The following is a 27916-nucleotide window of genomic DNA, read 5'->3' as shown; positions in this document are numbered from 1 at the left end:
AATAACCTGGCAGACACGCATGCGTGCATGCACACACACACACACACACACACACACACACACACGAGAAAGATGACCGTTATTTCCACTTTATTTGTGTTCGCCATATATAACATTAAAATGAATAAATGAATGGTGTCTCCACAAAAAACAGACATTGCTTTTATCATAACACTGATTATGGGTGAGCACAGATACAAGAATACACAAACACAGTCACGATCCAAACCCAACTACACACTTTATTTCCAGTGAGCCCGTGAAAGCCCCACAGCCACAGCCTGTCCAACTCTACAAAACGTTAGCAAAGAAATGACCGCGGCTACAAAAGTAACAAAAACCCATACCGTCTGTTATTGTGGAAGTGCCTGTCATTTTTGGAAGTACCAATTTTTTTTTTTTTGTCATTTTCTAAAGGTGAATTATACTGTGGCTACAAAATTACCAGTAAAAATAGCTCATCTTTGTAAAAATGACTCAGCAGGACAAGCTTTGGCTGTGGATTAAGTCACAAACTTTTTTTTTTTGTCAGTTCTTTTTGGAAATATTCTGCAATACAACAACAACACTGTTCCTTTATTACAAATGTACAGACTCGCACTGCTGTCAGAATAATGCCCTGTACACAATTGCTTTGCCTTTGACATATGTGTGATTAACTGATAATTCCCCTCACTTAAATAACCAATTGTCACTTAAGTAACAACCTGAATTAGTGTCACAGTTTCTCAAGTGGTTTTGGGAATAATACTTTTAGATATCATGTGTTTTTCATGTAAAAAGGAAACAAGTCTAAATGATAATTTGTCATTTAAGAAAATAGTACCCCCACCCCCCCAAACCCATACAAACAAACAAAAATACACAACTATTTGGCACCCTGAGTGGCATTTGTACCTATCACCCAAATGTAAACACACCCTTTCCTGCAGCTAAGTGAAATGTCAAAAGGCACACATGAGAACACCACAGAGCTGTAGGCTAGGACGCCTACAGAATGAGGGCCATTTTGGTTATATCAGCTTAATGGGAAACACAGTATACCATTCCATCAGACATGCTTGTCTACTCAGTGCATGGTTTAAATTCAGATGTCTTCTGTCAGGCGAACCCAAAGAGCATTGGAGCCCATGTCATTTAATGCCAATAAAACTACAAAAGGTCTTTGAATCCTTATTTTAGTCTTGGACTGTTTAGTTGTTTGTGGTTAATTTCTCATGTACAGTACTCTTAATATTTTACTCCAAGACTCCTGACTGTGCAATATAGTGACACTGTGTGAGCTGTGGGTTTTGGCTTGAATGAGAAAACATGTTTAAATTACAGTGCTACACTTCAGATGGGATACAGTTCCAGAGAACAAGCTACATTCTAAAAAATTAATAAAATTTACTCTCCATAAAAAAAGCTACTTATCATCGACAGCTACTGTTAAACAAAATACAACAAGGCATCGTAACTCATGCATGCTATATGGTGTGTCAGTGGTAATAAACAGATATTATAAGTGGTATTTCTGGTGAACCCTTTCATCATGACCAAACAAAGATGTCTACCTGTAATTCTACTCAAAAAGGCAAGGCTTGCTCAGTGACTCCTAATCCCAGTCCTGATAATCCTGTTTAATGAGAATTCTCTGCGTTAGCCCAGCTCCAATGACCCCGCTCCAACTCAGGAAAGGGCATGATCAGCTGATGAGTCTAACTGTGCACGCTACTGAAAAAGCCAGCGTGCACGGCACAGCAGCGTCAAGACTGGAACTGAGGACCACCGCTAGAACAGAAAGCTTAGATAGTTCTGGCTGTTAAAAATGAGCTGGCCCCGTACCAGCAAGATGAGAAGAGCTTATCTCACGTACATCCCACGTTCTCTAGCTGTGTTCTCTAGCTGAGTGGGTTCATATTCAAATGCAGCCCCACATCTTTCCTGGGGAAAGGTTACAGAAGAGGAGAGACTGAGGCCAGCGAAGGCGCTGACATTATACAAAAGGGACATAAATTTATGCAAACAACGTCCCCTCCATTTTCTCTGGGCGAGAGGAAGAGAAGCCAGACAGCATATCAATGGCAATCTCACAGCAAACTCTCAGCGTCACATCCCAACCTTCTTCCTTTAGTTTCAGTACAGATTCAGGGTTTAATCCCAGCTAGGCCACTGCCTAAAGTCTAGACCAGCTGGACAGACATGCTGGCCTCTCTCATAATCTGAACTGATCTTAATCTCAACATGGCAATGGCCTGTTGAATAACGTCCTCCAATGCTGCATCACAGGAAATTTTACATTTCACAGACAGAATACAGATTTACATTGAACACCAACAAACATGTAAAAGACATATGCATTTTGTCCCATTCTCCCTTTTGGTGTAAATATCCATCATCTAATATTAATTTGTATTTTTTTTTTCTTTAACTTCCAAAAGGTTTTGGATGAAAGGTCATGAAATGGCATTCAGCAATCTTAAAAGTGCACACAGGTTCTTGCTGTAATATCGCGTTCCTAATGAACCACATGGCCAGGGTGTACGGTTTCTATAGTACGACCTTCTGACTGCTGCCATGGTGATGCCCTGGAAATAATAAGGAGGCACAATGTTTACTTGACAACTTGCTAACATGAATCACACTGCTTTCCTTGTCATGGTTGGCACTGGAGACAAACATCTAGCATGACCTCTCCCACCAGAACTGACACAACACAACACTAAGAGCAGGACCATCATGTACTTTCAGCGCACTACGATGCATCTTCACAGATACGGACTCAACTGCAATCATTTAGCACTAAGACGGGTTAAGAACAGACTAGCGTTGCACCACTGTCCTATTTATATGACATACAGAGAGAAGCCCGGCAACCGTGGGCTGAAAACACCTCCAAAATAGGAAACTTTACAAACAGCCTCAGCATCTTTAGATTTAGAAACGTACCTCTACATATTATTATAAAACACATTGTTTCCTGCCACCACAGTAAAACAGGTCTTAATGTTTTTTTTGTTTTTTTTCCTTTTTGTCCCCTATTGGTAGTAATACTCACTGCTTTTCAAAAGATATCATTTCTCTGATAAGCTACAATAAGAGAAAGAGTTAACAAGTACACTGGAAAAATATATGTATGTTTATATTCTATATATAATTTTTTTTTGTCCTTTTTATACAGAATGTATATATAGTGTAGTTATGGCCATCTTGGCAAAGGAATAAAGGCAACTGTAACAATCACCACATGGCTTATGCCACGGTCACATGATTTGAGAGCTGTGTAGTTGTTGAATGGGTGGAGTCAGTAAATAAAGCATGGGTTAGTGGCACTTTGTGCATTTCAAAAATAACTCAAAATCAAGAATAAGGCTACAAGGGTGTATGCTTATCTGAACACTAGCTGAATAAGGACTTGGTGGTTCAAAAGTTTCCCTCAACGTGTTTACTGTTTTATCCTCCCCTAAAAACCCCATCATACACCTCCCATCATCCAAAATGTCTGTACAGAACAACGGAGGAATATAATCCATCAGAAGTATATAAGAACCATTCTGGACACAGAGAACATCTTGGGTGATAGTGAAACCTCAGTGTGATAAAAGTCAGTGAAAGAGCATCCAGAGATGATTCTACTTCCTGATGCTGTACTTCCTTGTCTTGTTGAAACTCTTAAAGTTGCACAGATTTTTTTTTTCACTTATCATCTTTACATTCCAAGTGTTGCTGGCATTTTAAGGAAACCCGATGATCATACTTTTTTAAAATCTTGTCCCAGTGTTATTTTTTTGTCTTTATTTCAGTAAGAGACTACTCAGACTCAGTCATCACAAACACGCAAAACTGGCATAAAATAAATATACAGTACAACCTCATCACAGTTCATTAGTTCATAAATATTGAATAAATAATAAACACATTAGAATTATCCGTAAGTAATGGGTAAGTCAGGATTTTGAAAAAAAAATCATGCAAAACAAAAATGACAACTTTATAAAATTATCAAAACATTTTAGTTAAAAATATTTGCACTTAAAAAAAGTTTTAAAAATCTACTGTCAAAAGAAAATAAGGTATAAAAACTGATGGTACATTTTTCTAAACTTATTTTTTCCTTCATCTTATATTTGTGTCCATTTATAAATGGAAGGGCTATGTTGCATTTTTAATAGAAGGATTTTTTTCATAGAAGGAGATAACTTAAAATAAATAAAATGTAAAAAATGCAAATAAACTGATAAATCAATAATAGAAATTATAGTAGAAATAATTTATAGGCCAGTGATTCTAAACTAGTAATCGAAAAGAAGTGCAATTCATTGTTCATAAATATAACAGATATAACTATGGCTGGATTGAACTGAGGAGAAAATACATTATATTACTGTAGCATAAATATTGCAAATGAATGATAAAGACCAGTGCTTCTGCAATCTAAAAGTATTTGAAATATTAATAAATAAACTGCTACCTAGAGCTAATATTAATAAAATATATTCATAAATATAAGGGCTGATTTTGGAGTGATGCCCACACAAATCAGAGGAGAGGTTTTTTGACAAAAGAGGATTACATAAATGTTAATCATATGTAATCCAAGGTCAGATATGAGTATTTATGAGCAAACATGCATCTTAAAGGGCCCACACTGTTGATTTCTCATTTGTGTATGTGTGTGTGTGTGTGTGTGTGTATGGGTGTGTGTTCTCCACTTTGCCTCGCTCCCTAACTTACATGATAAGCCATGAAGAACAAGTAGAATGCCACGGGCCTTCTTTACTTGTGGGGACAGTAATTGGAACCGTGGGCTGGTCCTCCACTGCCTGAGGCCACATTCACCACAATGATGGTTGCATCTGCTGCGATAGAGAGCACTCTTCCATACAAAACACGTGGAGAACTTTGAATTTCTTCCAAAGCGTTGCTCTCTTGTCTCTTGATGAGGCTCTGCGGGACGGATCATCTTCTTCATCCACAGGTGTCCTCTCAGCGCTGCCCAGGCTGAAGAAGTGCAAAGTGCCCCCTCAGATTTTGTGTGGATGGAAAAAAAAAAAAAGCAAAAAAAACCCCCAAAAAACTGAAGGATTTTGGTTCTGGTCGTTCCGTTATCCACTTCCAATCCAGCAGCTTTCGTGGATTTTGGTCCTTATATGAATGTGTTATATATACTATAGACTTTCTTTCTCTCGTCACTGAATGCTCCCTGGGATGAAGGTGGTTGTTGTTCAAAAAAACCTGAATGCCCTTTTTTTTTATGTGTATCATTTGTACACACTCACTTCGGTTCTGCACTGTCAATTCTCTTCTGCACCTCTGGGGGGAAATCCCTCAGGCAGAGTCACACTTTAATGCCCTTCACTGCTTGGTTGATGGTCTCCAGCAGGGCCTTGTTCTCTGGATTCTGGTAGCAGTCTTTATTGGTGTACATGTCGGTCAGAGTGCTCACGTAGCTCTCAAAATTCTGCTCTGTGATAGGTTCCTGCTGTGATTCAAAGCAAAAGAGGATATTGAAGCCCGTGAGGTGAGACAGGTCCTGTGAAGGTATGTGAGATTATGTGTTTTACTATGCATATGTGGGTGGAAATTTGTGGGTGGGAATCCCACAAATTTGCTCAATGAATCCCTAACATGAACGTGTTACAAGTCAAACAGAGGCCAATCGGTGCATTTTTTTCATTGAGGAAAAATGGCTAGAGAAGAAAACCTTGGTGCTGTACAGACTGTGCAGAATTCAAGGCAACTAATGTTTGGAAGGAGCCTGTGGGGAACAGCACCAGGTATGCCTGACTGGGCTTCTCTAAACCCATGCTGAGGGGACATGCACATGCAGCAGTGGGAGAACTCACCAAGTGTGGCAGGCGGATGTTGGCCAGGCTGCGTATGAGGGCCTGACTTAGTCCTGACAGTTCCATGAACAGTGCTTCATTCTGCTCTTCGATGATCTTGTTCTCATATTCGATGTTCTTCAGGTTCCTCTCCATGGATGTGATCTGCAGGCGGAAGTCAGAATACATTCAAAACCACCATGTGAAACCAAACATTCGTCACATATATCCTACTGATGATATACTACACAAATTGGTTTGACAAATTGTATTTTAAAACAAGATTTCAAAGTGATCATATATAAACAAGTGCAAATGAGCTATAAATGATAAAAATGTAAACACTGTTTTGAATGTTTTTTCAGTGTGTAAGTTGTAATCATCACCCCCTTAGTTTGTATAGTGGTACAGGAGTTAAGCTAATCTTTCCTTTCTTTGGGTAAACCAGAGAATGTGAGCTGATTGGAGAGGCAGAATAGACTGCTCCTCGCTGTAAGCAACCACTCCGCTCAAACTGTGCTCCAACTCTGGTCCAGCTTGTCTTCTTCTCCACTCCTCTCGTGCTCCTCACAGCACCCTGCAGTCCCTCCTACCCAACTCTGCTCTGGTGTCTCTATTTCTATTTATCACTCCCCACTCGAGCCAGAAAAATGTTTCTGTTCATTGAAAAAATATTTAAAAATGTGAGTTCTTGGTGTACCGAAATAAGACAAACAAACCCAACACTTAAAGATATCACATTTATTGAACTGAAGGAAAACCAGAGGCAGGCTGCAAAAAATCTCAAAATATTTTAACCTAAAAACCAAAAGTAGTACTGTTCAGTCTACTGTGAATCATGCAGGGACACATCCCTGTAGATGGAAAACTCTCATGTTATAGAGACGTGTCTTTTTAGATTCCACAACGAATCCCTTGTGGTAGTAATAGTCTCATAATACTTGTGTCCATTATGGGCCATTGTCATGTTTTGCACTTGAGCGGTACTGGAGTCATTTTGGAGCAAGAGAAAACACCAACGCTCTGGGAGAAATTGCGTCACGCCTCTCCCCGCTCTGTTCTCACTCTGAACCACTCACACACTGGCTGGAACCCACAGTCCCAATGCTTACCTTAGTCCACACACATGGTTCAACGTGTGTAACAGGCTTTATTTTAGAGGGTTAGAGATATGGGAAGATAAGTTGATGGCTAACCTGGGTTTGGAGGTTAACCATATCGGCTTCCATCTCATTGTTGGACTCACTGAGATCACTGATCTCCTTATTGAGTTGCTTAATGTCCTCGTCATTGTCCAGCACTGCACAGGTGGAGAATAAATGAATAAGGACATGTGGGGAATAACTCAGCCTAGACGAATGAGGAGGGTGGTGAGACACAAAGAGACAGCAAAATAGAGACAGTGAAACAGAGAGACACAGTGTGCTGCTCTCACCATCGCTGGCCCTGAACTTGGTGCTGAGATACTCCTCTCCGGGAAACTTGGCCTTTTTCTTAGCTAGAGAGGCCCGCGGACAGCCAGACAGACTGTAGACCAAAAACACCACGTAGTGAATTCACTTAAAAAAAAACCCCCCAAAACTTTTACACAAAGAAAACGCAATGAACTGCTTGCTGAGACATCTATTTACACACAGCAATAACATCTAAGAATATTCTGCGAAATTCGGGTTTCAGTGCAAAATGCTGTCTTATCATGTCCAAAGTTAGCTACTTTGTTTAAGCCTGTAACCTTTGCTTTAGATGGTAAGCTTTACTTGGGCCTGTGGGCATGTACCTGCGGTGGGTGAGGAAGCTGCCGTTGGCATGGCCCGACCCGTCGCAGCCGGGTGTCGGGCATGTGGGGCCCTCAGGCTTGAAGGCCTTCCAGGAGAAGGGCGTGCCGTTCAGCAGGCCATCCTTCTGCCGGCGGGCTGCCAGCGGGCACCCGTAGGCGCTGCGGTGGGTGGCATACTTCCCGCTGATATGACCCAGGCTGTCACAGCCTGGCACAGGGCATCTGAGAGAGCGAGTGAGAGAGAGAGAGAGAGACAGAGAGAGAGAGAGATGTAAGATGTAAAGAAAGATAGAAAGTTGTGAGCGAGCGAGAGAGAGAGAGAGAGAGAGAGAGAGAGAGAGAGATGTAAGATGTAAAGAAAGATAGAAAGTTGTGAGCGAGCGAGAGAGAGAGAGAGAGAGAGAGAGAGATGTAAGATGTAAAGAAAGATAGAAAGTTGTGAGCGAGCGAGAGAGAGAGAGAGAGAGAGAGAGAGATGTAAGATGTAAAGAAATATAGAAAGTTGTGAGCGAGCGAGAGAGAGAGACAGAGAGAGAGAGAGATGTAAGATGTAAAGAAAGATAGAAAGTTGTGAGCGAGCGAGAGAGAGAGAGAGAGAGAGAGAGAGAGAGAGAGAGAGAGAAAGAAATGAAATAACAGAGAGTGGGAGAGAGAGAAAGCGAGAAGGGGAGACGAGGCACATCAGAGACAGAAACACAGCTTGATTGAAGAGTTTATGAAGGACGTGTCACCCAGAGGTTAACAGCAATAGCGTTCGTCTGGTCGGAAATATCACCTTGCCATTCCCCCATCAATTACGTTAATTATCCCTGCGTCTTGTGCCACCACACCCTCTTTACTGTAACTTTGAAAGCTGCAATTAGTATCTCAGTCACGCAGCGTGACCACAGGATTCTTAATGATTCTCCGCTCTTGGCCACCACACACCTGGTTTTTTATATGAATCTGTATTCCCAAAACGTCATGTAAAGCAAGGTGATATTTGAGTACAGACAGAAGTACTTTACACTGTCCAGTTCAATGCCCTTACACTGGAAAAAGAAACAATGTGCATGCATGTTGCTGCAGGGTTGAGGTTTTTCTATTATATCCGTAGTGATGTAGCTGCAGCTGTGCGCGGCAGGATCCGCATTACAGGGCTTGTCTAAACTGCAATAGGCTACGGTGCACTATAGTAAAATGATTGTCAGTTTGGTGAGAGATCAGTAGCACCAGTGTGAGTATGTGCTTGGGTATTCATGCCCATTCTTTGGGTTTTCAAGTGAAAAGCCCGGCTATACAATACCGTATAGTACTGTAAAAGTGTTTCTACGCGGTACGAACTTTAAGAGCTCGGAGTCCTCCTTGTCGTCCTTGGTGGGGGTCGTTTTTATTCCGCCTTTCTTGGCACGAGGGCACCCAGACAAACTGAAAACAGAGAGTACGCAGCCCATGAGGAGCCAGAAAGAACCACCTTCCCAGCCCCACACTCCCAACCGCCCCCACACCCGCGGCAGTTGAGCAAGCATCGGCGCTAATGGCAACGAGGCAGGCCAGATTCAAAGAAAAACAAACAAACAAACAAAAAAACCCTAAAGACAACTGGCACAGGTAGGTGCGGCAGACAGCAGGCACGCGAGAGAATAGGGAACAGCACAGAGGGCTTTGTGGAAGTCAGGGACAGAGATATCACATAGCAGATAGCATGCACAAACATAGTACCCCATTGTAAGGTTTGTTCCCCATTCTAAGGCATTATTCAAATCTGTTTGTTCAGGGAAGGGTCCTGTTCTCCAGAGCCAGTGTGTGGTGTGTGTATGGGTCCTGCGTCTCTACTGCTGCCTTTCGCTAAGCTTCTCTGTCCTGCTCTGTGTGTCTGCGTGAGTGGGAAACATTGTGTGTGTGTGTGTGTGTATGTGTGTGTGTGTGTGTGTGTGTGTGTGTGGGTGGGGGGTGCTTGTGGGTATGAGGGGTTGTAGGACCAGTACCTTCGGTGAGAGGCGTAGTTACCAGTGATGTGGCCGGAACCATCACATCCTGGAGTGGGGCACCTGATAGGCCAAGGTCAAAGGTCAAAGGTTAGTGAGAGGGTGCTTTCTTTAGCACTTTTCAATTACAACTACTCTTGAATCAGATTTAATGGACTGATTTATTGATCAAATGCAATGCTCAGAATGATCCTGAAAATGCTAACAACCCCCAAAACAAAATACCTGATGCTGTTGTTTGAGATATTGGCTTCTCACAAGAAAATTACAGGTAAGAGAGATCAGCAGAAAGTGGCAAAGCAGTAAACAGCGCTGAGCCTCGTGGCGCAGGGGAACGGGGCAAAGCAGAGGAGGGGCACGTACTTGAGTTCAGCTGTGTGTGCTGCCATTAGGGAGCGGAGGCTCTTATCAGCAAGAGGACACCCAGACAGGCTGAGAGAGAGAAGGGGGGTGTGCAGGAAAAGAGAGAGAGAGAGAGAGAGAGAGAGAGAGGACAGTGAGAAGAAAAAGAACCCAGAACGTCCCTTGTAAGAAGCAGGAATGAAAAACAGGCTGAAAGGGAGCATGAAAAAGCAAAAACTGTATGGGGTCTTGAAATCTCAGGGGTCTTGAAATGCACAACTAGGGCAAACCCTGATTTAGCTGAAGGACTCGGGTCCAGGTCTTAGAGCTACTGATCATGCCTTAAAACTCTGGAAGTCAGGCAACTCTATCGAGCCAGTAGGGGGCGGACTTTCTGGGAGGATAACGTTAGGGGAGGAGGTGTTGCTCCTTGAGACGGTCTACCTGCGGTGGGATGCATAGTTTCCAGTGATGTGGCCACTGCCATCGCAGCCGGGAGTAGGACACCTGCGCAGAGGAGTGGGGGAGGGAGGATAAACTACGGGTTACGACGGAGGACTTGACGGTGCTCGTCAAGAAAACTGTAAAGACAGCTGAAACTGAACCATCTTATAGCGGAATACTTCACTAATTCAGAATGAAATCTGAGTCCGGCTTTATTGGCCAAGCATATCCGCACACACAATGAATTTTACTTTGGTTACACGGTATCATGCTGTGCACGGCAGAACTGGTGAATATGTAAATATTCACTCCTAAATCTTCCATGAACGCACACAATTGCATAAGTGCACAGACATCCTTTTGTTGACATTCAAAGTAAAAATATATAAAGACATAAATATTAAAATACGGGTTCGCAAATAACACTTGGATAATGAAGATTGCAGAATACAGCAGTCAGATAAGTTACAGGACTATAACTAGTAGTGCAAGGCATACACTACAATAAAAGATCACTGCTGTGCATTAACTTTTCATGATACTAATCGTGTGAGGGAAAGCTGTAAAATCTTGGAGTTTGACCCCCGTAAGCGCCTCCCGGAGAGGAGGAGTCCTCTTGGTAAACGAGGCATGAAGACTGGACAGTTTTGCATCTCCAGACCCCACGATGCGCTGGAGTTTGTGTAGGTCATGTTAGTCAGCAGAGCTACGCCAGACTGCTATAGAGGTGGTGAGGATGGATGCCATGACTGCTACATAGAACCGACCCGGCGGCTCTTATGGCAAGCTGATCTTTACATCAACTGAACTTTAAGGGAGGTTAGTGTACTCATGAGGTTAGTCACAGACAAACAGATTGTGTAAGAGCAGATTGTGCTCATGGGAGAACAGCTGAAGACTTACGTGAGGAGCTCTTTCTTGCACTCCTTGGGCTGGAACTTGACCTTAAAGCTGGGGGTGGTGACCTCACCAGGGTACTTCCTGTCCTCTGGGCTGTCTTGTGCCACGTCACTGTCCTCGGGATCAGAGGACACAAACGACTGGGCTGTGTGATCCATCTGTAGCCACACACACACACACACACACACACGCGCACACACACACACACACACACACATACATACACACACACACACAGATATGATACCTTACCAGACATGAGGAATATATGATTAAACAATTAATAACTCACCCTTTTGCTTTGAACTGAGAAAAAAACAGGACAGGCATAAGAACTATCATTTAACGTCATCATTTAACTATCATTTAAGCTTATTATGCCACAATACTTGCATCTTTAAATCCCATTTCCTGGCATAATTTTATTTTAATAACTTGTATAATGTCTTGCTTTGCCATATTCGATCATAAAAGTAATGTAAAATATTTTACTTAAAAAAGTAAAATACTCTTTAACTAAAATGTTGAAAAATGCACAGAAGTAAAAATGATCTCTTGCTCGAATACATTGTTTGTATATATTCCAGCAGTTATTTGTTCAGCTGCTAGTGCAAACACTACAGTCCAGTTCTATCTGACTTATCCTCCACTGCAGCATTGCAAAGTCAAAACTCTCACCTCCTCTAGCTCCTCCTCTCTCTGCCGATTGGGTTTGGTGTAGTCCAGTGGCCCCTCCCACTCCTCCTGCTTGTAGGCCTGTAAGTGGGGTGAGATGCTGCTGTTGCCATGGTGCACGGAGGATGAGGATGACGACGAGAGGTCAGGGGACCGCACGCCTGGGCTGGCGCTCAGTGGCCCTCCCTCCTTCTTCAACGGCTTCTTCATACTCAGATCCAGGGTCCCGTTCTCGTCCACCTCGATCTCCATGTTCTGTAGGCGAGAAAGAGCACAAAGCGCGACGCAGCTTCACAAACAGGGTGACGCAGCAGCCTTATGAAATGAGGTCACGCCGTGTTTAGCGGGGAAAAGGCGCAGGGTAGCCTCAAACAGTGTGATCCCGCGCGCCTGCGTGCACGGCGCGAAGCAGTACTGTTCCATGCCCCTCATGCTGTTGTAAACAGTCTATAACGGATGATTATATGAAAACGCGACCGTGTTGGTTGCCGTGTGCAGTACGGCGTGCGGGCGGGTGTGTGTGTACACAGGGCTGAGTGCTGCAGGGGGTGGGGGGGAGAGGAGCCCAGAGCGCTGGTGCCAGCAGCGGGTGGCGGATCGTAGGGCGACTGCGCTCTGATTAGCGCAGAGCCACTGGGCCTCATAGTCCATTAATCTTCCCCCCTTTTCCCCCCTCCACTAAAAACGTGGCAGCGACGAGAGAGAGAGAGAGAGAGAGAGAGAGAGAGAGAGAGAGAGAGATGAAGTAGTTGGGGGGGAAGCTTTTTACGAAGGTAAAAAAAAAAAATCACAATATCGGGGAGAGAGCTTGTACAATTACAGTCTAAACTCCCTATGTGTACACAGGAGGGGGACGGGGGAGGGGTGGGGGGGGTGGAAAGAGGATGGAGAAGAAAAGCAAGGAGAGTCAGTTTGGTCTTTTCGACTATACAAAAACCAATGACCCGCATTCATCCTCCCATTAGAGGAAATAATGAAACAGAGCGCGGAGCACACCTGCTCCTGGGTAATCCAGGGGAAACCTAATGCAAGAGGGCTGAGAGCACCAAGAGGATGGAGAGAGTAGAGGGAAGCAGGGAAGGAGGAGGTGGAGAGGCGGATGAAAGGAGAGAAAGAGAGCTGACGCAACACCACTTCAATGGCCGCTCAGCCTCGGGAAACGTGCAACTCCGGTTCGTGGTGGATTTAAGATGTTGCGTGATACTGGATGCCTTCCTTTTCGGGCGCATACATGCAGACACACACACACACACACACACACACACACACACACACACACACACAGGCATGCGTGCACACAGACGCATTCATGCGCACACCCACCCGCCCACACCTGCGCTGTTGGGAGGTCAAGTCTGCAAGGTTTTGTTTGGTCCCCATTGGACATCTGTGCCAGGTTGCCATGGGGTTGGGGTAGAGTATGTTCCGGAGTGCTTGCTGTCGCTGGGCACCACTGGACGGAAATGCTGTGGACCCCGGGGCGGTGTGTGGGGGGTGGGATGCGTGGTGTGGGGTGTGGGGTGTGGGGTGTGTGATGGGTAGTGCAGGGTGTGGGGTGTTGGGAGTGGGTCCATGGTACAGGTTTCAGGATGTGGGGTGTGGGGTGTGGTGTACAGGGACTGGGTTGTGGGGTGCGGGGTCTGGGGTGCAGGGTGTGGGTTGTGTGGTGCGGGGTGCGGGGTGAGGAATGTGGGGGTATGGGGTGTGGGTTGTGGGGTGTGTACCTGCTCCTGGTGCTTGGTGCTGAGGTTCTCCGGCCTCTCCCAGCAGCGTGTGGACAGGTTCAGGATGGCTGTGGCAGCCATGTGTGCAGCCTCGGCATCCTGGGAGTAGTCATGGGCGACCGATGAGCCCTTCCCGTAGGTGCCCTGCATGCCGGGGCTCGGGGAAGATGTCCTCGGGTATAGGGGCTTGGCTGCGGACACGTAAGGGCCAGGGATTACTCCAACAGGCCCTTGGTGGGGGTGGCGGGGGGGGGGGTGTAGCTAGAGCTGTGGCAGTTTGCACTCACGTTTGAAGGCCTTCGGTGAGGTTTCGCTGGTGTGCATCTTTGGGGCGAGCATGCGCTTGCCGAACACCTGCACATCGAAGCTTGCATAATCAAAGGAGACCTTGGAGTACTTCTCCAGCTCCTTGGCCAGGTTGGCGCGCGGGGTGCTGGGGACGAGACTGGCTCTGTAGCTGCCATACTGTGGCACCTCCAGTTGCTTTACAAAACACATAGGCCTGTAGACAGAGAGAGAGAGAGAGAGAGGGAGAGAGAGAGAGGGAAGGAGAGCACCAAGTATGATCTGATTATGGGAGGTAGTTACTGTAGGAAAATTTACAGCATTGATCTTGACTTCTTTTACGATTATGTTTTGTTAATAACTTTGTCCATTTGGTGTTCAGTTTACGTCAACGGTTTTGGCAGTGCTGCAACTTGCAACATTAAAGCCAATAAAACGCTGCCCGGAGAGAGTTTCAGTAGTGAAATTTAATTGTTTTTTTTTTTTTTTTTTTTTTATATATATATAAAGTTATTTATATAAATGTAATTTCCTTCCCAAGAGGTCAGTATCTTCTGAAGGAGGGAGGAAAGGATGGCGAATGAGAGCTAGTCAGGAAGGCAGAGAAGACAAGAAACAGACCCAGACAAAGGAGACTGATGCAGGCTCCGGAAAAAAAAAGAAACTGAGAAGAGAGGGAGAGCGAGAGAGAGAGAGAGAGAGAGAGAGAGAGAGAGAGAGAGTGAGAGGGAACAGAGACACACACTCTCGAGGAGGATAGGAGCTGGATTAAATGCTGGTTTATCAGCATAGGGCACATTTGCATATTGTCGAGTAATATGGAATTCACCATAAAACCTCTTTAAAACCGGCTTCCTTTTCCTGGAGTGCACACAGCTCTGGGCGCCGTGCCACTGCTACACCCGCAAACCCTTGAGCTCCACACCTCCACCCTCCCCCCAAACATGTCACCCACCCAACAGGTCCCCCCCCCACCCGCCCTGGTACCAGAGAGCATATGAATGCATACGCAAGTACTCATGCTTGCTGATGGATACAAAAAGCGCTAAAGTAACAGGGAAAGAAAGTGGGCTCAATCTGCAGGGACTCGAGCTCACACATGTGCATCAGACGTGCCGCCCGCGACGCTTCCTTTTGCGAGTCCTGTCATTACTCCGGCGTACTCCCATTAGAGTGGCGTGGCCCGTGGAACGCTCCCAGCTCCCCCCGGTGACCTCCCTGCCCCCCCAAATGGGCTCTCCCACACCGCTGCTCCTTTGAATCATAATAATGGCAGTAAGACAGTCTCCGTCTTCCGCGCGACAGCCGACGTACTTCCTTGAGGAGAGTAATTATTTTCCTTATGCTCCGTGCCCCGTAAGTCTGTTAATTAGCTTATCGGTGGCGTAATTAGAGATGCAGGGCTGGCGTGTGAACTCGGAATGATAGGCTAGGCTGTTCGCTATTAGAGGGGTCGTGAAAGGGGTTAGCACCCTGGCCAATCACCGCTACGGTAAGTAGGTCCCGTCCTTGTGATTGATGGCGGGGTTAAGCAAGCATGGCGGCTGGTGTTTTTGATTGACGCACCCTGCTGACGTGGGCGAGCTGGCGGCGTGGCAGGCAGGATGGGCGAACTGAAACAGACGCTGACATTAGGCTCTGGAGCGCCTACCTGCAGACCTTCAGCAAATCTTATGGCTGCTTTTTCACTTTGGATGCCCGCAGCACCGTAGTGCACCATTCCTGCATGCCGGTGAGCAGAGAGGTTCCTGGGCTGAACCCCTGACGGTTTTACCATAAACGGCGCATTAGTCCTGTCCCTTCTGCCTGCCCCCTGGCTGGCCGCGCACCTAGGCTGCTGAAACTCACCTTTGCGGCCTGACCTGCTGATGCTCCTCCCCTGAGTGTTCAGGAAACAGGGGGGAAGGGGGCGCGCCCTTACCTGAGCACTCTGTCCGAGTTGGGGCTGCTTTTGGGGGGCTCGCTCATCGGCTGGGGCAGGTGCTGCTTGTCATGGTTCTTGGACAGCTTCTCGGCTGCGGCGATGGGGCACCCCGACAAACTGCGAACAGATCCGAGGGTCGGTGAGAGAGTGGGCCTGGGTGTGTGTGCTGGTGTGTGTGTGTGTGTGTGTGTGTGTGTGTGTGCTGTTGAGACGGGGGGAGGTGCGGTACCTGCGGTGTGTGTTGCGGTTGCTGTTGACATGGCCTTGGCCTGTGCACCCAGGCGTGGGACACTTGAGAACGTTCTCGTGCATGGCCAGTACTGCAGAACAGACCAGTAACACAGAGAAGCAGAGCGAGCGAGGCATGCATGAACGCTAGCAGGAGAACACCACTACCCTGCAGCCGCATCAGAACAACACTGGCAGCATATACAGAATTTACCTCTGTGAGTGTTCATATTACTTAAACCCCTCTCCTGTGTGTGTGTCTCTGTGAGTGTTCATATTACTTACACTTATATTACTTATATAAACTGTATTGGTCTTTCAATTCTTTTAATTATGTGAGAGAGGATGTATTAATCCTGTTCAGTCTGGCTTCCCAGCTATGCGTGTGTGTGAGTGTGTTTGTGTGTGGAATTGCTGACTCACTTTCAGGGGGAATCCTGTCTTTGTGAGGACAGCCTGACAAACTGCGGTGGTGAGGGTATAGTCCGGTCACGTGCCCTGTGCCGTCACAGCCGGGGGTGGGGCATTTGACTTCTTTTTTCTCTGGTCTGGCGCTCTCTGTGAAACAGTGGGCCAGACTGCCTGTCATTGAAGCAATGTCTCAGCAACATATAATGATAAGACAAGGAGTTATACAAAAGGGTATTGCAGACACACACACACACACACACACACACACACGTAGGGTAACCTTATCTGTAGCAGTGCGTAGGTCTCTGAGAGCACATTTACAGTGATAATGATGGCCATTACATGCAGTGGGTGAGAGGAGGGGTTAACATGGGATTAGCTCTGGTCAGGAGCATTCATTTGCACCGGCGCTTATAGGGCCACACACTGCAAAATGGGCCTCATTAAACACACTTTACCGCTGGCAAGGTTTATCTGCACGGTACACGCGGGAGGCGGCTTCGGATGTAGGTGCGGGAACGTTAAAGTGAGAGCGAAAAAAGTGAGAGAAAGGAGAAAAGGTAGACAGTGAGCGCGAGAGGAAGAGAGGAGCGAGGGAGACATGTAGAGAGAAAGAAGAGAGCGAGACGGAGGGTGAGCATTTTATGCGCGCTCTACTGACTCCTTAATTGAATGTTCAAATGTTAACGAGACATGCACCTTCTAATTAAAGCTGGACAGAGCCTGAGGAAGGCCGTTAAACGGAGAAAAGCAGAGCCCATCTGAGCACGCTCAGTGAGTGTAGCGGCGTGAGGACCAGGCACGGTGCCAAGCCCACAACCACAAACAAACCAATAAACGAACAAACAAATGCCAAACCAATCTAATTACACCGCCCCCCTCACCACTCTCTGCCTGTCTCTCTCTCACGCTAAGTGCTTCCTTCAGTAATTACAGACTGCAGCTCTAGTTTATCTATGGAAACAAATTCATTTGACCCATTTACTCTCTATTGCTATTCCATTAAAAGGGTATAGGGCTAGGGTGGCTTATCTAAGCAAGCGCATGTCTATATTTCAACATATTTATCTATGCTTAATTGGGCATAGGTGCATGGTTATGAACAACTGGAATCTTGTGAAACCACTCAGTGAAAATGCATTATACATGACTACATAGGCAATAAACTGCAATTACCCTTTATATATATATAAAAGGCTGGTCAGTGAGTTGCCTTGTTGGTACATTACTGAGTGTACCTTTGCTGTAGTAGCTCTTGCGTAGCTGATCCACATGCTTACTAGGCCGGTCGTCAAGAGGGAAGTACCGGTGGCGCTCAGGCATGTGCGTGAACTCGCGGTGACCTTTGACCTGCTGTGCTTTGAGAGCGATGGCCTGTTCAAGCAGGCCCAGGTTGCCCCTCATCATGTCATACATGTCCGGGTCGTCGGTCGCCGTGGAGTGCGGAGGCGAGCTGTCGTCGTCTTCCTCGCCGTCCTCGTTGTCGTGCTCCGACTCCTCCGAGCGCACCTCGATCACTACCGATGCCTTGTTGGAGGTGTAGTTCTCCGGCGTCGGGGGCTTGTGGGTAACGTAGTCCTCCTTGTGGTGGGATTCCCGCGGCGCAGTCATTGCGGCGGGGTCGGAGGGCTCGTGCCGCTCTTCCTCCTCATCGTACTCCTCCACGTACGCGTTCTCCTCGGGCGTCTTCCTGCCGTCTGCGGCTGGCCGCGCGACCGACTCCTCGGTGAAGTAGTGGGGATGCGGGTCCTCCGCCCTGCTCTGCACCTCCTCCCCCACCTCCCCCGTTACGTTCTCGGTCTCGCCGCTCAGCCCGTTCGTCTTGGCTCCACGGACGGTTGCTTGGCCCCCCTCTTTCATCCTGTCTCGCTCTCTGTCTTCCTCCTCTTCTTCCTCCTCTTCTGCTTCTGGACTCCCCTCCTGCACCTCCATGGCAACAGGCTGCTGCTGCTGTGGTAGTGGCTGTGGTTGTCGTGGAGACGGCAGGTGGCTGTTGCAGGTGTTGAGGTGCAGCAGGGTGTTGGTCACTATGTGCTGGTAGCTGGAAAGGTGGTCTGTTCCAGGTGCTTTGGGCTTTTCTGTGCTGGACGCCTCAATGATCATGCACTCCTCTAAGGAACACAGGCAGAAAGAGATCACCGTTGTAATGATCGTTACCAAATCCTTAAACGTATCTTCAGAGACTGAACTTATTTTTGTCACTGTAATGACCAGCTGGTACTGACGTGTTTCAACACCCACCTTCATCACCCTCTTCTCCCTCTCCTGCCTCCTTGCTCTCCACTATCTGCCCCTCGTCCTCTCGACGCGCCCCGACGCAATGCAGCTGCTGGCCTTCCTCTTCCTCATCCTCCTCCTTTCCCTCCGTTTCCTCCCCGCTCCCATCGCTCTCTGCGTTGAAGCACTCGTCCAGCGCCAGCTTCAGTGGGTGGGACTTCCTCTTGGAGGCAGGCTGCTGTGCCTCCTCCTCCTCCTCCTGGAGCCTCCTCTTTCTGGCGAGTGGACAGCTCAGTGTACTATAGGAAAAAGAAAAGTAAAACAGGAGGAATCGCAGGGCAGGTTTTTAGAAGAGGGAATTGACTCAGGCCGGTTCGCCTTAACATAGCTCACACTTGATGGCAATATCATTATCACCACATAAAGCCATGCAAAGGGCACAAAGCGAGCAAGCAGAAGAGGGCTAAAAGGTTGGCATACAGTGTAGTGCCCTCCGTGTACCTGTGGAGGGTGCTGTGTGAACTAAAAACCTGTTGCACATAATAGTCAATTGACTGGAACACTTAATAAAACCACAATCAAAAGAGAGGGATAGGGAGAGAATGAGAGAGAGAGGGCAGAGGACAACATTCAATAAATCCCTTGTCTATAAAGCCTAGCTACTGAAGCAAGACATGGAGAGATCTATAAACATAGAGTGTCTAAAATGGCCTCCCGAACAGATACACATGTAAATAAAAATAACTGTAATATATTTCCAATAAATTGGAGACCTGACTTAATGCCCTGCCTAGAGGCTTCAGACACACCACAGAGAGAGAGAATAGATATGTGTGCGTGCGTGCGTGTGTGTGTGTGTGTGTGTGTGTGTGTAACAGAGGGTCATATAGGACAGCAAGTGTTAGAGAAAGAGGGATGAAGATATTACTGAGAAAGGAAGAGAGAGAGTTAGATAGAGAGACAGTGGCCAAACAGAGGGGAAGATGGTGTGCAGATAAAGACTAAGGTGACCGAATGGTTTGCTGGCAGATAAAAGCCAGGGGCTGTCAGGAAGCACCCTGTGTCAGACCCTGCAGCTCTGTGGACTAGAGAGAACTACAGACTGAAGAAGACTGAGGACTTATTGGGTAGTTAAACTCTCATACCTTCTGTGTCGGGCATATTTGCCACTGATATGGCCAGAGCCATTGCATCCTGGAGTTGGACAGCTAAATAGGGTCAGAAGCAGATCAAATTAGTTTTTGGTCCAAAGAAGATACTTTTATAGATACTGATATCTTTATTTCTAACATGGCAAACTCCAATATTCTGTGGAACCTAGGGATGTTTAAATACATTTACCAAAACAAAAGCTAAAAATGTTGGCTTTTTTTTTTTCTTTTTTTTTACACCTTTATAAATACCTACACTTTTATATCTATGTTCAAAGCGAACATAAAATGATAGCCTTGTTGGACTTTATAGACCCTGAGCCTTTATGCGTAAATAAGTATTCTGTTCAAAACCTGTCATTGTCCTCGTTCTATGTCATTTATCGGCACTCCCTCTTTTACAGATCCATCCTCTACATTATGCCAGTTCGACCAATTAGCAGTCTCATGTGTTTAAATGCTGCGTTTGCGCGCGTAACGAACAGAAGCCCATTCTCGGCACCTACACGCTCTCCAGCAGTGAGAGCAGGCATGCGCCAGGAGACACGGGAAAGCGCCGGCAGCTACAGCAGGGCTGTTTATGAATATGTCATGCAAGATGATAATCTGCAGCCATGCATATGCATGAGAAAGCATGTTAATTACATGTAGGAGCCTGTGTTAGTGCAAATACAAGAGCATTCCTTTAATTAGGGGCAGCAAAAAAAACCTAAACAAAACAAACAAACAGCAGTGAGGATCCAAACAGGGCTGACGTGATGGCGGTAAGGGTGCATAGAGTACATGTGACCCAGTGCATCATATCACACAAGCCATGTCAATGTGAGGTCCTTTGTAGGTCGCAGGTTACCTAGGGGGTTGAGGTATGTTACGGGGGCTGACAGCGGTTATGGTGCTTCGCTCGCCTCTTTAAACCAGATAGACGTTAAAAGGCACATAAGGAAATACGCTAAGCCAGCTATTTAACTGACCCTGGTGCTGTAATGTGCGGCAGTAAATCCGGCCCTGCTAAATGGTGCCGCAGGCCTGGCCATGATAGGAGAGGTGGGGGCGGTGCCGCTATAGGGGCCTCCTGCCCTGGCCGGTTCAGCCCACACCGGTTGCCATGCTGACTGCCAGTACAGTCGCATGAGTGCTGGTACGCTTGAACTCGACAAGGTCGACACAAGGCGCACAAAAAAAAAATATCACACAGCGAGGGGGGGGGAATTTAATTCAGAACGAGAAAAACATATACGGCCAGTCAATTACGAATCATCGGTGGGGATTCCATCAATCTTTGACGCGCCTATGGTAGTCTCGCCTTGAAATGTCATGTCCCTGTTGAGATGATGCGCTGGGGTCGCGCGCTCTGCACCTACACGTGGCCTCGCACAAGCAGCTGTGGATAGGATTGGCCACGGCGACGGAGCGCCGGCACATTTGTCTGCACAGGAACAGATCTCTCTTACCTCAGCTCCTGTCCGACAGTCTCGGCGGGAGCTGTGGGGAAACAGACAACGAGGATGGTGAAGACAAGCAGAGAAAGTGCGAGTGCAAATAACTGCAGAGAACGGTGATCAATAAATCACCAACGCGTCGAGAGCCCAGGAGAGCACATGCAGAAGGAAACATACATGAGTGCATTATCAGGGAAAACATGTGCATCATTTGCTTACACACACACACATACACACACACACACACACACACACACACACACACAGGCAAGCATGCATACATCCACAAAAAACAACTGATTCAGCCAAAACTTCCAGTCTTGATGAGCAGTAAAATGTGCAGCTATATGCAGCCTTCAGCAAGGGACTGTAATTAATTGTTGCTGTAGAATTAAAAGCAAACTGTGAAATGCAACATAAAATTGCAACATCAGCAGTGCAAGGTATTTTTTATCAATACCTTTGAGGACAACATTTAGCCAGACAAATGTAGAGTAGAAGGAGAGTGGGGGAAAAAAGGTACGCTAGGTAAATCTCTGGATTAAAACACACAGATTTTCTGTAATACATGTTTAATCGCAAAAAAAGACAACCTGGATTTCAAAGCAAGACATGACGGTGCACTGCTCAGTGCTCCATGATGTGGTATTACATTTCTCTGTCTTTCATCATGCTCTCTTCATTTCTACAGCATCGTGTGAACTCTCTCTCTCTCTCTCTCTCTCTCTCTCTCTCTCTCTCACACACACACACACACACACACACACACACACACACACACACACACACACACACACACACATACACACAGCGAACGCAGTCTAGAAGGTCGGTAAGCACAAGCAGGCCTGTTGGAATGGGCATGAAAGCTGACGCTTAGCTGACTGGCACAAATTATGCTTGGCTGACCAGCAGAAATGGTGACTCCAGAGACAGACAGAGAAGACAGAGAGTGTAAAGACAGAGAGAAACAAAGCGAGTGGGGAGATAGAGAGAGAAAAACATACCTTTTCCTCCCTTGGACCGTGTGCGTGTTCGCTTGTCATCAATGTCTAAACTCATCTGTCATAGTCAGAGAGAAAAGGGGAGAGTCAAAATATCATGGAGGAGGACACACACACACACACACACACACACACAGACACCGCACATACACAGCCACGCATACACACATATACTTCCATCCTCACAGAAATATATTACAGCAGGGAACATACTCAAATACATAGGGCACTGTAGCCAGTTGGTCATTCATAATATACACATTGTTCCAGGATATGGCAGACACAGTCTCTCTTCCATTTTCCTGTAGTATGGAGCTATCAGATTATCTCTGCAAGTCTCACCCATTATTCCCCAATCCAGAAAAACACAGAGAGACAGAGAGGGAGGGTGAGAGAGAAATGGAGGGAGAGAAAGAGAAAATGTAAAATTACTGCAAATAAAAGTAAAAAAAACTACATCCCTAAAAAATACACTGGGTTATATCCTTCTCTCTCTCTCTCCCTCTCTCCATCACTTCATCACCCTGCAATTTGTTGCACCTGAACAATCAATATGATTGGCCCGTGCTCTTGGGGAAGTGCGGGGCATCTGGAAAAAGAGCCCATTTGTGACCGTGGTCCCATGGGAGGCTGGAGTGGTAATTATAACGGTAATAAGCACAGGGCTGACAATAATACAAACACAGTCACTCCAAATCACTGTAATTCCTCTCTCACAGGGCCTACTCTCTCCCTCATCCCTAGACTGCGCTTTCTAGCACAAAACAGCAGGTGTCAAACCCTGTCTTACACACACACACACACACACACACGCACATGTGGATACAACCTAGAATGAGCTCACTCTAAAGCTATTGGCTGGTTTTAAGGCACAATGGTGCCATTAGACACGATTACCCGGATGTGTTTGAAATCAAAGTGCCCTGAACCCCTCTGCTGCCGGGCCCGGCCCTGACCCTGGCAGCGGCACACTGGAGTTTCACAGGAGAGTTTATCGTTCGTTCCCCTGCTCTTTCTCCTTCCCCCCCATCTCTCGTGCGGGCCACTTCCTGTTGATCGCCGACTTTTTTTGGGCGCGAGGCATAATGGGGGTGCTGTGTGGGACTCAGGGGGTAAAGTCAGTTGAAAAGTCAGCTGTGTTTGCTTGCGCGCGTGTGGGTGTGTGTGTCTGGTCACATCCGGGCGTACAGGTGCGCCGGCGGGCCTCTCTCTTTCCCTCCGGGAGGCGGCAGGCGGGTCGGCGGGTCTCACAGGCCTGCTTTGTGCTCGCTGGGCCAGCCTTTTTGGCCGGGGGGGCGGGGGGTGAGTACGCACACGCTCCCCTGACTCACTGGCCCGCGAGGAAAGTTTGCTCGAGCTCTCTGCCAAAAAAAGAAAGTAAAAAAAGAGAGCCGGCAGAGATGAACGCCGTCATTGTGTGTGAGGACAGCCGCCCTACGTGCGCGCGCGAGCGCGCGTGTCTGTGGTGTCTCATTCATCAGCAGAGTTTGTATACCCTCTCTGTGCTTCTGAAACGTGCCTCCGACCCCCAAAACACAAAGCCCAGGGGACAGATGAGCCTACTGCATTCTTCTCCTCCTAATGATGACACTATGCGGCTCTCCCTCCCCTCTGTCTCTCCTCCTCGCAACCTCCCCTTTCATTCCTTCTCCCAGCTTTAGCTGATAGTCAACACATGAATTGCACAAGCAGTAATAGAGCCCCGTGTCGCTTTCATGTTTGCGTAACCATAGCGACGTGTGCGTTCCTTTCAAATAGGTAAGCGCATCAGAGTTCGCATCTCCACCCCCTCCGCACCGCACCCCCCTCCCCAAATTCCAGCTCATTAAAAGTGTGCGTCGAGGAGCTCGGGCCTGCCTTTAGCCCTCTGTCGCCTTCATCTGCCTTTCCCTGTATCTCTTTCAAAAGCCTTTTTTAATGTATGTTCAGACCTGTCCTTCGTCTGGGGTCTTTTTTAATTACGCCCTTTGACCGAAGAATGTATGTTAGCCAGACGAAGGAAGGAAGCGAGACATGGAATGACAGAGAGAGAGAGAGATGGGGGGAGAGAAAATGACAGGGCAGAGAGAGAGAAAGAAACATATATGGAGACATACTGCAGAGAGAGAGAGAGTGATAGAGAAGGAAAGAATGAGAGAGAGTGTGTGAGTCAAAGAGAGAGATACACAGAGAGTGAGAGAGAGGTGGGTGGGTGGGTGGGGGGGTCATGAATTCTGCAGAAAGCGTACGATAAGAGCTGTAGATTTTTATGAGTTAGGATATGGGGAGGTCCACGCATCCCTGGAGGCTGTGTGCTGCATTATTAATTATGTCCCTCTCCGCTGGCCGTATAGGCAGGCGTGCGGGTGTGCGGGCAGGCGTGCTCCCGCTTGCTAGCCTGACAGCTCTATGTAAATTGCTGGCTGGGGGCAATGACTCCACAAAAAAGGTCACCTCTCCGCCCCTGGTGGGAAGAAATGAGCCTTTTATTCCATCCCACGTTTACAAGAGGAGCACCGAGCTCAGTGCAGCTCTGCAACAAGCCACGGAGTGACAGGGCGACCGACGTCTCCGGAAATTACCTGTGGACAATTAAAGGAGTCCGACACTGTCGCCAAGGAGACCCATCGAGCCCGTCCGTCACGGGGCAGAGGAGGAGCAGGTTTAATGGATGCGCTCCGAGCTTGACTGACAAGCAATGAGGGTCATGTTTGTGTGTGTGTGTGTGTGTGTGTGTGTGAGTGCACCTGTAAATGTAGAGCTGTGGATATGAGTCGTGTCGTGCACCGCTGCGTATGTAAGCAGTATCTGTATTTGCATGTGGATATGTTCATGCTTTTCTTTCTTTCATGGACAAGATCCTCTCATCAACACCCCTGTTCTCCGTGTGTTTAAACAGACTGAGGCTCAGCAGGCCTGCCATTCTGCTGAAGCCTGCTAGCTGCTGCTCATCGCTCAGAATGTGGCATTATCTAAGTGGAGGCTCTTTAAAGCCAAGCAGTACGACTGCAACCCTTTAAACATATCAAATCAGATCAATGAATCAGCCGCTTCAGACGAATCCCTGTCATCAGAGCCGAAGGGAAAGAAAACATATATTGTGTCCCTGGGGGACTGGTTTTTAAGCTCTCTCTGTTCCACTTTCACTGTCTCACCTTGCTCTCGTGTATCTCCTATCGGGACCCGTCTAATGAGGTTCCTACTGGAACGAAAATGATGGGAGGTGCTGTGCAACAAGGAGCCTGTTGCACAAAGGAAAGCATATGGACCGAGAGAGGCACCACGCAGCGGGCCAAGCACACACCTCAGCAGAAGTGGTGATGGGGGGGAGGAGAGGAGAGGTAAAGAGGGAGTGGGTGATGGAGCGAGAGAGAAAGTCTTCTTTTATGCTGATCAAAAGAATGCAAACAAAAGCAGCTCAAGGACATGGGCACTTTCAAGCCACTCCACACCTCCCAAATAATGCAACAAAAAGGCCTCCGGAAACAAAGTCTGACAGGGTGCGGGACAGGCGAGCTTCATGCTCTTTCAGCACGCCAGCCGCTTTACACAGGCACAGCGCGTTTGGGGGCGGAGGGGTGGAGTCAGGTGGACGCACTCGGTACTCGGGAACCTGACTCCAGGCTCCTCCCACGGCTCAGCGAAGGGCAGAAGCTTGAAGGAGACCCTCGCCTCAAACGTGGCTGGCAGGGGGGTGCGGCGGGACTCACTCTGATTGGTCGGCTCTGTGGTCTGAGAGAGGGCCGGCCGCGGCTGATTTTGTCTCCTCGCGTCCAGCGCTGGTTCAGGAGCTCTCCCCGGTACTCATTCTCTGCTCCAGGACGAGAGACAGACAGAGGGGAAAAGGGGTGAGGGCAGAAAAGGGAGGAATAGAGATGCAGGTAGAAAGAAGGAAAGGAAGAAAGACATGAGGCTTGCAGTGCGTTTATTACCACAGTTTCCATTCCAAAGCAATGGTTCAGCAGTAATTGGACCAGCTCGCCCCATCACCTGTCCAGCTAAAGTGAAACCACTGGATCATAAAGGCCATTTTCGGTGGCAGAATCTCTGAAACGAATGGCGCACCAAATAGGACAGTGTGAATTCGACTACCTGAATCCGTAGATCCTGTCATTGAAGCCACTACAAGACTACAATGAATGAAAAGTCCTATGAGAAGAGGGAGTGTATGAGGAGAGCCAGAGTGTACTGAAGACGAGGAGATGAGTGCACTAAGCCATATTTTTTACCACCTAGTAAAGCAGGAACATCCTTCACATTTTACACACGCATGTCACACATGACCACAAACGTGCGCACAAACACACACACAAACGTACACTAAAGTAGCTGGAATATCTGTCAGTCTGCTATTAGAATCAATCAACTGTGTGCATTTTTAGAGTGCTTTTAGTTGTGGGGGGTATAAGGGAGTGGTGTGGCAAAGAGGGGGTGGGTCAGGGTTCTGGGGGAGGGGCACAGAGTCATAAATAATGAATCAACCATAAATCAGAGCTCTTTTTCCCTTCTTGTTCTTTTTTCATCAGGGTAATAGCCTCTGCCACAGTGCTGAATTGACAGACATGCGAGTTAAAGTAATAAAAGCGTGTCCTGATAAAACCTGATGAAAGTAGAATCCCCCAGAATGCACTGCTTTGGCACTAATTCTGTCACACTCTGCATTACCGTGATCCTCCAATTCATCACTGTACACAGATCAGTGTCTCACTGCTGGATTTCAGTGTCCAAATATGTGCTCCGGGATTCAGTTTGTCCTCGTGTCGCAATGTGAGCTATGGTTTAGAGCATCATTGAATTTAAAATTAAGATACATTTATGTACTTCACTGACAAATGTTAGGGAGAACTAAAACTTCGCAGAACTTCATGATAATAATAACGCTATTGTCAAATGCTGATGTGATAACAACAACAATAATAATAATTATTATTATTCTTATAATTGTTATTATTATTTTGTGTCTGGTATATTATTATTATGTTGTTGAGGCTTTTATAATTATTCGTATTGTATTATCTGTTTTATTATACTCTTTTTCCAGTTTACCTTTCTATTTATGAGGCCTGTTAACACCCATCTCCCCTTCTCTGTTGCATCCACTCATAACTTCCTCTCTCCTCCTCTCACTCAATCTGTCATTTTTTGTTTCTGACAGTGGGCTCCCATCTGTCTCAGCCTGGGCACTAAAACACACCTCTGATGGAGAGAGAGGGAGAGACAGAGAGAGAACGTGGGAGAGAGAGTGCTAGAGAGCAGAGAGAGAGAGAGAGAAACAGACTTAGCCTTGAGTGATAGAGTTTGCTGTCAGTAAATAAGGGGCTTGTTAAACATGTCTGTCTTCCCTGTGTCTGTTCCTCTCTCCTTCTCACCCTCTTTATCCCTAACATCTGCCCTCCTCTCTCAGCAAGCACAAAGTAAACAAACCAGCCAGATCTGATTTGGCTCCTTTGAAAACTCTGCAGAGCAGCAATAACACAAAAAGACAGGCAGGATGCCAGTCAGAAGCATGGAGCTGAAGGGCATTGTCAGGAAAAGCATTTTCAACATTTCCAATGCACTTTACATGCGTGCATGCGCGCACACACAAATACACATGCACACACAAATGTGCGCACACACGCAAACATACAAACACACACTCA

General features: G+C 47.0%; 1 protein-coding gene across 2 annotated transcripts; it reads right to left on the bottom strand.

Moving 5' to 3' along the window:
• Window positions 1-73: 73 nt before the first annotated feature.
• On the bottom strand, window positions 74-27916 carry myt1b (myelin transcription factor 1b). Of its 2 annotated transcripts, XM_027007009.3 has the most exons (23): window positions 26207-27916; window positions 25985-26085; window positions 22299-22353; window positions 21304-21334; window positions 19847-19909; window positions 18726-19000; window positions 17723-18595; window positions 16497-16631; window positions 16075-16165; window positions 15843-15962; window positions 13924-14138; window positions 13637-13827; window positions 11916-12167; window positions 11241-11395; window positions 10338-10400; window positions 9915-9983; window positions 9552-9614; window positions 8908-8991; window positions 7585-7806; window positions 7243-7334; window positions 7004-7107; window positions 5829-5972; window positions 74-5464 (listed from the first exon to the last, which is right to left on the bottom strand). In XM_027007009.3, the coding sequence occupies exons 1-23, from the start codon at window positions 26259-26261 to the stop codon at window positions 5321-5323; spliced, it is 3597 nt and encodes a 1198-aa protein (XP_026862810.3). In that variant the 5' UTR covers window positions 26262-27916; the 3' UTR covers window positions 74-5320. The 2 variants fall into 2 exon arrangements, with proteins under 2 accessions (XP_026862810.3, XP_035378410.2); XM_035522517.2 differs by lacking the exon at window positions 19847-19909 and having other exon boundaries at window positions 26207-27913.

The sequence above is a fragment of the Electrophorus electricus genome, chromosome 24 (genome assembly GCF_041902795.1).
Source record: "Electrophorus electricus isolate QZ-2024a chromosome 24, ASM4190279v1, whole genome shotgun sequence".
Classification (NCBI taxonomy): domain Eukaryota; kingdom Metazoa; phylum Chordata; class Actinopteri; order Gymnotiformes; family Gymnotidae; genus Electrophorus; species Electrophorus electricus.
Note: the sequence above shows the minus strand (reverse complement) of the source record. Positions and strands in the feature narration are given on the sequence as shown.

Bases quoted from the DNA above. Each gene is read 5' to 3' on its own strand.
- myt1b (XM_027007009.3), bottom strand. From the start codon at position 26,261: ATGGGGCGAGCTGGTCCAATTACTGCTGAACCATTGCTTTGGAATGGA. The intron at 21,335-22,298 runs GTATGTTTTTCT...GTTTCCCCACAG, and splicing joins ACGGTCCAAGGGAGGAAAAG to CTCCCGCCGAGACTGTCGGA. The intron at 10,401-11,240 runs GTAAGTCTTCAG...TCCTCTGCGCAG, and splicing joins TGCAAGAAAGAGCTCCTCAC to GTGTCCTACTCCCGGCTGCG.